At 41.0% G+C, this 12,607-nt stretch overlaps 1 protein-coding gene across 1 annotated transcript in view; it reads right to left on the minus strand.

The window, feature by feature from the left end:
* Window positions 1-1,614: 1,614 nt before the first annotated feature.
* The window catches only part of CABIN1 (calcineurin binding protein 1), a 108,891-nt gene continuing 97,898 nt past the window's right edge, over window positions 1,615-12,607 (minus strand). Inside the window, exons 36-38 of the mRNA XM_053993816.1 lie at window positions 5,473-5,637; window positions 3,532-3,758; window positions 1,615-3,034 (exon numbers count right to left, since the gene is read on the minus strand). Of these exons, the coding sequence (XP_053849791.1) occupies window positions 2,891-3,034; window positions 3,532-3,758; window positions 5,473-5,637 (536 nt within the window). The 3' untranslated portion in view covers window positions 1,615-2,890. The remainder of the gene's footprint in view (window positions 3,035-3,531; window positions 3,759-5,472; window positions 5,638-12,607) is intronic.

The raw sequence follows: 12,607 nt of genomic DNA on the forward strand, positions 1-12,607 counted from the left end.
TTGCTCTGAGTACCTTTAGGGATGGTTCTTCAGACAAATACCATTATCTCAGTGCATCCAGGGACCTTGGCACCTTCACTCCCAAATGTGGCTCCTTGAACTGAAGAACTACATCAGCTGTACTTACAGAGAGGAGATTTCACACAGGGAGAAGAAGAAAGGCTCCTTCAGTGCAGCAGGAACACCCTTGTGGAAGAAGGCCCAACGGCTGAGAAACATTTAGTCAACAGCAGAAGGGCAGGAGTGGAGGGAGGTGGCCTGTATAGTTCAGCCTCAGTAATTTCTTGAGCTTGAGAAAAAGTCCTTGAGCTACTCAGGAGCATAATGGGAGTAAAAATATCATAAATTAAAAAAAAAAAAAAAAAAGAAAAACAACAAAGGAAAACCAGGTAAGAGAATTCAGTATAGGATAAAACAAGTTGCACAGTTGAGTAGTTTGAAGGTTAAAATTATTTTAGAGCAGTCCAGCAAATGCAGCTCTTGTTGCTGGCAGGAACAGTTACACTTACTGTTCTAGCTTTCCTAAACCAGTAAAATTTTAAATCCTTCTCAAAAAGCAGGACTAGAATTCAAAAGAAAGCTCAAGACCAGCATTTTAGGAAGTCTGGAGGAAAAAGCCCAGAAAGCCTAATGCCAAGGAATCCTTAAGAATAATAAAGGAAAACCAACAATCTTCAGTGGTCACATTCAATTAGAAAATCAAATGCTTTATACATCAAACCCAAGCTAAAGTGTGGACCTAAAAATTTAAATGTGATCTTTAAATTAGAATTCATTTAAGAATACACATTAGCCAAACAGTCTGTGCAATCCATTCCATTTGGGTGAAAAAGCCCTGGTCAGAACTACACCCTCCCCTTTCAATTTCTCATAAGCAGCTGCTTTATTTCATTCTGTGCTTTCTTCTAAAAAACCTAAACATCATGCTTATCTGAAACTTCCTCAGCTTTTTACCTGGCAGTGACTACACAGTATGCTATACACTGCATTTATAATAACCTACAGCAAATCAGAGTAAACACTGAAAACATTTGTTTGCTTTTACCATCATTTGCCTCATCTTTTCTGTATCAATGGCACTCACTTCACCTATCACTTATAGTAGGTGAACAAGTTACACAAACAGTTGCTAACACATTTAAAATGGACATGCTCACTTCCTTGTAAACCACATTTTCTCCAAAATAAAACCCCCAGAATTTGAGAACAACCTTGCAATACAAAGTTTGCTGAAGCTTCTTTTTATCCACAGTCCATTTATCATTCTTATCAATGAGATCAATCACTGTAATAATAGATCAAGTGCAAATCTGTACAGCCAAATATTCTGTGTGATCCTGCACCGCATGTGGTGTCTTCCCCCTTATGTTGCTCATCAGCTTTCAAAGACACCAAGATGGGTGAAAAAGAATTCATGTCTCAGTGGGGAACTGAACCTGTTCCTGGGTCACACACATCAAACCCACCCCAAGAGCTCTGGCAGTTCCCTGAAAACAAAGGGGTTCCCATCAAGTCCCCCCAACCCCTTTTTTGTCAGCCAAAAAAATAAAAGGAAAGAGGAGCAGTGCTCTTTCAGAACCATGGCACCTTGTGCCCTCTCAAACAAACAGAGACAACAGTGCATTTCAACTTTATTAGAAAAGAAACCCAAAAGTTTATACAAAGCTCTGCATTTTACAGAAAACCAACCCCCCAAACACAAAGAAATCCGACATTGCAAGCTGTATGCATTTTCTGTTTTCATATACAGACATATATATATGTACATACACATATATATATGTGTGTGGGCGCACGCGGGTGTATATATAGTGTGTGACGTATTTTTTTTTGCATGGTTTGCATTCATTATTTTACAAAGTTAACATTCAGTAGAAAAAAAAAAAAAGGATTTTTGTTACCATTATTTTCTCATATAAATAACTGTGAGCAGTCCCTCTGCAGATAGATAAAAAACACCTTTTCGTGTCATTCTGTAAAAAACAGACATTACTGAAATGGTACTGAAATCTTTCAAGTTTTTTTTTTTTTTTTCCAATACCACCATAAAAATATCATCTAGCCCCCAGTTCAAAATGCTTGTCCAAGGCATTAGAAGAGAAAGGACTGTAAGACAATACTGGAAAGATCAGTTCTTTAAGCCAACATTCAGGTAGATAAATTTTGCTGGACCTCATACACTGGTGTGAAATGAGCACAAACAGGAGACCACCCTCTCTGTCTGCCTGGAAAAGCTGCTTCTTTTGTCTATTTGAAAGAGTCCAATTCCAACTGAGCCCCAGCAGTGTGAAGGAGCTGACAGACTCTCAGCTCACCCTCCTTGCCCTATGAAAAAGCCACAGATTTTCTTGATGCAATTAAAATCTCTACCAGCTCAGCAAATTTTTCCTAATCCATCCACCTTAAAAGGAGCTGTTGGATTAATCATGGCATGGTTAGACAGACATCAGGTTGCTGAATTACTGGGAGAAAAACTTAGCTGGAGGGGGAAAATGCAAGACAACTAAAAGGAGGAAAACACTACAGAAAAGAGCTACCGGAGCAACTCCCAAGGCTCTGGTTTGGAGAAGCAGGAACAGTGGAGAGATAAGAACTGCAGCTCAAAACATCCTTGTGTTTACTGAAGTTCCTGGTGACAGCGTGATCCAGATTTACCAACTGCCTGGTAAATAATCAATCATTCCTTCTGTCAAGCACCAAGATGGGGAGAATGGCGAAGAGTCTGAAGGCAATACAAGTGGCTGTGGTGACAACAAAGGTAATGAAAGTGAAGAACACAATGATGCCAATTAAATGGAGAGTAATGCCAATGAAGATGTTTCAACTTCCAGAGATGCTGGCAACAAGAAGAATGGTTATGTGGTTGGTGTTGATGATGGCCAGAATTCATTCATATGTCCATGTAGTCATCATCTTCATCAGTATCACTTTCCAGTGAGGACTCCTGGCTTGAGGTCTCTAAGATTTCCAAAGCTGGCTGACAAAGGCTCTCCTTCTTTACATTCGCTGCAGACTGAGCAGACAAAATAGCAGACTGATCCCAAAAAGAGAGAGAGAGAATATATTGCTAAATAGTCAGGATAAACCCATGATCACAGGGACAAAAGCCCACTGGTTGCTATTCCTTCACATTCAATAACTGTCTTGTGTTGATAAAAGATGTCATCCTAACGTTAAACAACATAACATTTACCAGCAGGCTTCCCCACAGTTAATGGTCTGGTGGCTTCCACTCATCTAAGAACTGCAATGGCTGCACCAGGTCACTCAGCCACTTTTCTAATTTTTTCCAAATCCCTCAGAAAAGGGATATGGACTAGAATAGCTCTCATTTCACCCACAGCCAGTATTTCACCAGTCCTTTAAGAACTGGCTCCTGCTGGTAACAGCTAGCACCTCCTTCCACTACTTATCTACCTCTGGTTATGAACTGGGGACATGAACTGTTGCTTCTTTCATACAAGTATTTTATTGAGGGGAGAATTAAGATAAAAACAATAATCTAAAAAATTACTGTTTCCCTTTTATTACCTTTAATTTTTGCTTGGTCTCTTCTGAAATGCTGCCCTTTGGAGAAAGGAGGGTGGGAGTGGGTGGAGTGACAGTGATCTCAGGTGGAAATTTGGTGACAGATGAAGGTATGAAAAGCTTTGGCATGTTGGGCAGAATGCGAGTTTTTACTCGGGTGCCATCTGTCTTGTTCTGCTGACTTCCCAAAGTCTGTGAACTGGAGCTGAGTTCAGGCTTGGAACTGGAGGCTAAACAGAAAACAGCAAGGAAAAAATATGTTAGGAAGTTATCTAGGATTTCGGATGTCAAAGAAGAGGGAAGAGTTCATTGTTAGATGTAAGGCTGGCTCAAAAGGCCTTTCTTCAAGCCTTGCAATAACCAAAGCTTAGAACCAGAAAAAAGATTGTATAATGACAACTGGGAACCAGTAGTAATTAAAAAACATCTTACTGGATGTCAGAAACTCAACCTGACCAAGCACAACAAATGGCAGTGCAGCACTGGCCATCTACATCTACTACAAACACCATCTTCCCACTTGGGTCAGATGCAATCATCTCCTGTCCCTCCATCCTGCAATGCAACAAACAAAGCTCTTCAGCTTCACTTATGAGTCTTCATTTCCTCCACCACAGCACTGTCTCTTCAAGTACTGAGAGAGCAACTCCTCAACAATTAGAGAAAAATATATGGTAACACTTGTCAAAACTTCCCCATTGCAGATGCTGCCATAAAGCCCTCCTTGGTGTGCTCAGGCCACTGCTCCCACACTGGTTAGCATCATTTCCACATCCTTCCCAAGTGTCTCAGCTTGGGGCCTCTACAGTGCAAGCTTTCCCAGAGTGTTTATTGAGTACATCTCATCACAAGGATCCAGCCCTTCCCCAGGCACTATCACATTACAAAATTATGTATATACAACAATAACCAGTAGATGACAATGCTGTGATGTTAAAAACTGACTATTTGTTAAAAGAGATTTCTTACTAATAATGCTGCTTCACATGGAGTCCAAATGATTTGTTAGCAACTACATAAATGGAAACACCAGAGCTTTTCTCAGTCTGGTAATAATGACAGGTGTTCATGTACATGTTTTCAGATTCAGTATTGTCAAATCCATCTCTGGCAGATATTGGGAATGGACACGGCCACTTAACACACAGCAAAATAAAATGCCAGTTTCCTAATGCTATCCTGAGAAACAGGCAGCAGTAGAGCAAACTACTAAGGGATGTAAAATTGAATTGCATATTCTCAACAGCACACAGGAATGTAAGAGCTGCCACAACAGATGAGGCATGGCTTTCCATCAAGGTCAGTGACCCATCACCATGGGCAGCCAATCCTTCCAGACAGTAATCAGACACAGGATAATCTGCTCTCATAAATAAGGAAAAACAAGATACCCCAAAAAATGAAAATCTACATTATGGTTGCCTGAAATACCAGGTTTTACATTTTTTTCAATTAAAACACCAACTTCTTCTCTTGGGAAGAGGGCAGAGGAGGGATAGAACACATTAACTGCTGTTATGCTGGTTTTTATGTTTACTTAGACTGAGTCAGTTTTGTAAAAAACCATTTCCTTCTGCTAAATATCCCAATAGTGCAATCCAAACTGTTATCATACTGTCCCATATAAGACTTCAATTAAAAGAAAAATTCTGCTTTAGAGGATGCACAAACTATCCTGCATGAAAGCTGGTACTGGAGGTTTTTTATTTGGCTTTGCTGCCATGGTATTTAGCATGCCAGACATGCACCAAGCAGAATCACCACGAAGGGATGACAGGGCTCTTGCCCAGGAAGCTCAGGCATTGCCAGGAATGCATCTAAACTCTGAGGGCAGGCAGAGAAACTGAGGCATGTCAATCCCAACTGTCCAACAATCAGTGCCTACAGAGGATGCACAGCTCACCACCCCATTTCAGAATTCCCTGAAGCACAGGAAGCTCCTACCTGGGGTACAAACATGTCCCGAATTTGTGCTGGGCACGGGCTCCACTTGCCAGCAAACAGGCTCTGGCGATGGTGCGACAGTAGCCATTTTCATCTGCTGACAAAGCCGTGACTCCTGCTGCTGAAATCCAAGCCCCTCCAAAGGCACTTCAAGCTCTTCTTCCTCTTTAGTAATGAAATATAATTCACAGATTAAGAGACATCCTGATCTCTCTCCCAAGCCTCAATCCTTTTGCTGTCTAACCAACAGGTAGAAAAATCCTTTTAACCCTTGCTCTGTTTCTAAACCATAACATGACTGAGTGAAATTAAATACTGGCAAGTTAAGATGGCAAAAGCAACTTTTTCATACTTAGTGCCATCAATTCAAAATCTTTAAAAAATGGTAAATGCCATTTAAAAAGCAAAGGAAAAAAATTCTGAGGTTGACATTTTGTCATCTCTGCACACCTGCAGAAACAGAGAGCTGAGCATTTCCTTTGGAGCTGTGAGGGCTGGAAGGAAGAGCTGCCACGTGCAGAGCAAAATCCATCACCCTTAATGAAGGTCCAGCTGTGATCAATGGGGCCCTCTCTGATCTCCAGCCACAGGTACCTGCTACACTGAGCACAGCTCAGGAAGAGTCATCACTGTGAACATCCAATACCAGGGCCAAATCCATTTCTCACAGAACCAATATCAAGTGATACTGAATGCCCACTCTTCACTGATACATCCACTGTACCTCTATAAATATATTAGCCTAAAATTCCCACCTTCTGCTATTCTAGAGCCTGGGATGTTTGTAACTCAGAATCCACGTGTGTGTGCAGTCTTGCTGTTATGTACCAGCTGTAGCTGCTTTCACATGAGTGCAGTGTTAAAGCAGCTTTCTTACACACTGAGCTGCATGTTGTACATAGCAGGAGTCATTTCACTGGACCTGCCAGTGCCCTTGTGGGGCAGGGCAGTGACCCCTTCAAGGCTATGGACACAAAACAAGCTCTTATTCTCTCTTAAAAAATGAAGACATTCTTCAAAAAACAAAGGGCTGCCTGGTCTAATTTGAGTCACCTCCTATTTCCACAGGCTAAGGTGGCACAGGCAACTAGCATGGACCAGCACATGCAGTGGACAGGCACAGTCTCATTTGCTCTAAAATTCTTTGTATGGCAATGCTCTAAATTAATTTGGGATTTTGACCATGCAACGTCTTAAAAAGGAATACATATTTTAACTTTTCTTCATTGGAAAACTGCTCCCACCCCCTCAAGTGTTGAAAACACTTCTCCATCTCCACCAATATAGAGAAGATCTCGGAATTTACCATGGTAATATTCTCCTGTACAAGAGTTCCCCTTGCAGAAACTGCTTCAGAAAACATCACAGCTTAACAGTCTGATCTACGCAGTTTGAAAGATGCAACTTTTAAAAAGAGTTATCATTTCTATGGTTTGAATAACTTGTATGAAAAAAAGCTCAGGAAAGCAGGCTATTCTTTCATCCACTAATTTTCATAGGTAAAGAAAAAGCCCCATCATCTAGACTTGTAGCTGAAAGCTCCTATAAGCCTTAGGATAAATGAGATTGCTTGTAGAGGAGTGTCCAATAGTTCTCAAAAAGGAAAGGTCACCCACTACAGCACAGCTCACAGGCAGCTCCTGTTCTGAGATGCTCTACTCACTATCAAGCACAAAATGGAACAGCCTAATGCAAATGAATGTGGTTCCCATTCTCAGCACTCCCGTGCACATTTCTCTCTGGATACTTCAAAATACAGAACTGGAGGTAGGAAAATAACACGAGCATCTGTCCATGTATTAATAGACCAAATCAGCTGAGAACAACGCAGAAGGAAGTGCATAACTGTAGGAATCTTGAGTAGGAAAATCCCAAAGCACTGTTCCCTTCTGAAGAAGCAGAGGACAGCTGAAAGATCCCTGGGTTTTGCCTGCCCTTTCCATCAGCACACAGGGATTTAACCCCACACTGCCAAAGGAGCAGCCCCAGGCCAGCACATACACCCATCCCATCCCATCCCAGCCCATCCCAGCCCAGCCCATCCCAGCCCAGGTGCTGACCACAGGCTGCAGTCTGAGCCCAGAGCACTCCCACACTGACATGGCTACAGGACACTTGATCAAACATTACAACATCTGAAGAAAAGCAGGATGAAAATGATGATGATTTCAGATTACTCCACAAGACAGAGAAGTCAGCTCATTCTCCAGCAGTCCCTCCAGAATCAACATCTTAAGTAGCCAGGGTAAGTACTAACAGAATCTTTCTTATCCACTTATTAACCCAGAATACAAACCAGTAATTAACTTAGCAGGCATAGAACTATACACAAATAAACTGCAAATCCTACAGCCTCAACTACACTGCTAACTGAGAGCAGTTTTGTATCTACTCTACTACTTAACTACATTAGGGACTTATTAGTTCACAATACAGAGTAAGAGCTCTGATTTGCATTACTATTTAATGACAAAACTCTACTTCTTATGCTGATTACAATATTTGTTTGATTATAAGATATACCATTGCTTAAACTGATTTGCTGTACTTTATTTTAACTAAATTATGGCCCACTGATAAAAGCTCTTTTGAGCAGCCTAATTCTAAGAAGATACTACTAGACTGGTGTCAGTCTATGTTCTCTCAAGAGCAATCAGCATCGTCATACACATCTCCATCTTCCAGAATATATTTTTTCCAAGTTTTGAAGATGCAGTTTTACAGTGCAGTAAAATCAGATTTATATTTGAATAAAATATCTGACAGCAATTTTTAATGTAGAAGTGAATGGAAATGAAAGGGCAGGAGTCCAGCACACTCTGTATTTCTATCACTGCACTTCTGGAAACAATATCTGATAATACTCTATTAGAATGTGCCTTTCAGTACAATAGAAATCAAGAACCACTGTTAATCATTCCCTTGCTGTCAGAGATGTTCAATACAGTCACAGCATTCTATTCCCTGACTGGGTAATACACTTTATTCTTTCAGGACTGTGCAATTTTAGGGTTTTTTAAATTTAAATAGAAACAATGCCACTCAAGTGACCAAGTTAAAAATAAAGTTAATAAACAAAATATTTTTTAGGCTTCTTGAAAATAGCAAGAATTGGTTGTTTCAGTGTACATATCATAATTTATACTTTAATATATTGCATAGATATTTGTTCTTTTTTCATTACAGACAAAAAGGTCAAAACAAGGAAGGACAATCAAGAAAATACAGTTGGATCTCTTCATTATTTGTCTAAAACAGATTTCTGAAGAGAATATTTTAATATTTGTTTTGAGGAAGATGCTGTTAAAGCCCTGAACATAATGTCCTAGTTCTTCTAATAAAAACTTTCCCCAGGGAGGTAAAGACTCCACTAACTCGTGAGCCACAATATTCTGCACAAGTGCAAGAACACCAGAATGTAAGTGCAGTGCATTCTGAAGATTCAGAAGCTCTGATTTAATATCAGTTAATAAATCTTTTGGTATTACCCTGTACTTGTACTGTCTTGGCAGGTTTTCAAACATTAGCTCTACAAACCCAGTTTAAAATAAAACCAGTTTCTGAAGATATAATATGCAAGAGACACTTGTCCCCAGGCTGAGGATGGGGCAGGTACTGTGCTCTGGAGACCCATATAGCACTCTCACAACACAAAACACAGAAATTAAGCACACAGAGAAAAGCACAGATTTGCAATGCACGTCACTATTGATACTGAAAAGTTCCTCTCCAATCGAGCTGCATTACAAGGATTTTTTTTTAGCCTTCCCTTTCCCAATAGCTGCCTAAATACATATAAAATAGTACACGACATAGAAAGAGGGACATCATACCTTTCAACATCTCCCTGCTTTAGTGAGGAAGAAACAATTCAATGCAACAACCTACTCCAGCTTTCCTCTCCAACCTCTTCCCACTTGTTGCCAGGGTAACCAGTGTTTGCAGATGCCTATAGCGGGCGCCTGGGTTCATGACTTCATCACAGTTAATATCCTCTCCCAGCTCCTCATCCACAGCATGCACCACATGCATTCATGCACACACTATCAACACGCTGATTATACAACCCTGCGAGCGCTTTACACCGACACCGCTCACTTTGCTATTCTCATGTACATAAAAATCAAAAATAACACTGGCAAAAATAATCACTTGGCAATTTGAAGATGTGGAGAAAGTTTAAAAGCAGTACTACTGTAAGCAGTAAGCAGCTGCTCTGGTCCCTCTGCACTGAACACTTACTAATTTGATTTCATCGTGCTGTCAGGTATGAGGCATTAACATTAGTGTTATAAAACATTTTGTATGGAGTTTCATAAAAATTCTTTAGTCATGCATTAAACCTCTTACATTAAAACTGGAAGACAAGCCCAGAAAATGTGACGAGCACCTGGAAAAAACATTTTCCAGTTTCTAACAGAAGCAATTTGAAGTATTACAGCACAGATATGTTAAAGAATATAGGCAATGCAGAGTGCATGCACAAAGCACCATTTCATTATAGGAAAGAAGAAGGAGCTGAGCTTTGAACTCCAGGACAAAATATTAACATCATTTCAAAAGAAAATACAAGGAGAAGTGAGCAGACAACAACCTCAAGTGCTTAAATAAAGCACTTGCACCACTTGCCTTCGTCCCTCTGCAAAATCCCTTCCCCAGCAGCTCTGTGTGTCAAGACAAAAATCCTGGAAATTCATCAGTAGGATTTAGCTGGTTTGTACTACCTTGCCTTCCAACAGCTTCAAAAGAGTAAGGATTGAATTCTGTGTGCCTCCAGACTCTGGGAAACACTAATCTTCCTAGTCCCAGTAACAACTGGTTTACTCTGCACTGGTGGCCACCCACAGCACACACAACTGTTCACACAACTCATTTACTGCACAAGGCAGGGAATATTGTATTTTTTTTTCCACCCAATGGAAACGCGTCTGATCCTTTGCTCCCTGACATAGTGGAGGAAGTATCTTCCCACATTTCCAAGGAATAATACTAATGTGAAAACAATTCACTTTCTCTATTCCATCTGCCTTGCTCTCCGGTGTGCTGGGAATTAATACAGCTTTTTTCCCCACAGCACAGTTGCAAAGGCCATGGAAAGGCTGAATTTGAAGGAGCTCAGAGTTTCCTTATGAGCTGTGCTACTCAGTCAGAAGAAAGACTGCACTGGAACAGGGGTTGGCTCAGCTGGACAGAGTTAAGATGCAGAAACACAAAAACAACAGAGCCTTTAGCCATGAGGTACCACAGCACAGCAGACAGCGAGGTACCTAGCCCATCACAGCATGTGGCAGGTACACTTGGTAGCCTTGCTTTCTCTACATTCATTCCAAATATCCTGCTATTAAATTTATTTCTAAAAAAGCACTGCCAAGTGCTTTTAGTGCATATAGCTGTAGAAAGAAGTATTTGACTTGAAATGCCAAATGCAGGAAATTACATTCAAAGCTGACACACAAAGTCGTATGTTAAAAATTAAGCATTGGAGTAATTTTGGAGGCGAAAAGCTGCAGAACACAAGTTCTATTGCCCCTGAAAGAAAAGAAATTCAAGCAGTCTGGTGAACAGAAGTTTGCAGTGCAATAGCACAGCACAGTGCTATATTTATCACTAGGTCCTGAGCAGGGAGAGTGTACTGTACAATCAAATGAGACATACCCCAAAACTCTTCCTAATGCTGAGGTCAGCTGTCACAGACCACTAACGAGACTAAAATTTAAAATGGGTGGCTGCTTTGAAAATGCTTCCTGGAAATAGTCCCTGGCCCATACTAACTCCCAGATCCCTCTAACAGCCATGCTGGGGCCAGTCTGACAGCAGAGACAGCAGAATTCCTGTGTCCAAAAACATTTCCTGCCACCACCAGCTGTCCTAGAGGTGCAGAAACCTGGCATGCACGTGGGTAAAGAAAAACCCTGAAGTTCAGTCCTAACTTTCTCTATTTTTTCAAACCAAACTCCAATTTGAAAGAGCAAACAATGAGCCTAGATCAAAAAGACAACAGTTTGATATTCAACGACATGAACTTTCAAATGGCTTTATCAAAACACAGCTAATTGATATTTGTTTAATATCTGACTCAGCATCATCTGGAGAGCATCACAACAGCACCTGTGGACAGGAATAGTCATTTGCAGTCTCCTGCTTCTGAAATTTCTCTAGGAGTTACCTAACAAAAGCTGTAAGACCTTTCCTTTACCATCAATATTTCACCCTCCTTTGCCCTGACAGCCAGCTAAGCACAAGGAAATTAGCAAAAGCAGCTGGCAGAAAAATCTGTGAAGTGAATGTAATGACACCCCACAATTTTCTAAGTAATTTGTAAGCAACACAATGCCTGTGCAGAGGACTTATAACTACATCTCTCTTCAGTCTGCCTTTGTGCAGGAATATATGTAAATTTTCTGCTGCTGACAGCAATCTAAAACTAGTGAAACTGAACCATATTGTAACCATACAGCATTGCTGTATGTTCCTTCACAAAAGTCTACAAAAACTGCATTTCAGTAGTGCAAGACATCCACAGGGCAATGGCTCTGCAGGATTTTCAGGGAGATTTACGAGTGCACAGGGCTAGAGAGGCTCCTGGAGCACAGACCTGCCCTGAGTGCACTAAACCCTGGCTCCAAACCATCAACCTCACCTGCCTCTGCTGGGCAGCTGCTGCCCCTGCCCTGTTTGCTCTTACTGATCCAACACAGGTACATAAAAATTATGACAGTTTAAATGTCAAAGGATTTTCTGCACTACAGTGGATTGAGTAAATAAAACGTCAGGAATCTGAAGTGTACATATCAGAAATAGACATTAAATGTACTGAAAAATTCTTGTGGAATGAGTTTGTTTCGACAGGCGGTAAATCAGCACATTTTTACAAAGGGAAGAGGAAGAGCCATGACTGACTGGTACTGTCTGAGCACTGCAAAAAGGAATTAAGAAGTCACCCACAAACAGGAAACCCCTGCTGACATTCAGCAGCCAGGTTGTTTTCAGAGTGCACCATTGTGAAAAATAAAAAGCTTCATGAAAAGCATGGATCAGACAAGGGGAAGTGAGAACACCAATGGCAAGGAGGCTGCAGCAGCAAGAGATCAGAGAGAGCCATGCAGAGCCCCCTGGACTGCCAGTGATTCCCAGC

Source organism: Vidua macroura, chromosome 18 (assembly GCF_024509145.1).
Source record: "Vidua macroura isolate BioBank_ID:100142 chromosome 18, ASM2450914v1, whole genome shotgun sequence".
Lineage (NCBI taxonomy): Eukaryota > Metazoa > Chordata > Aves > Passeriformes > Viduidae > Vidua > Vidua macroura.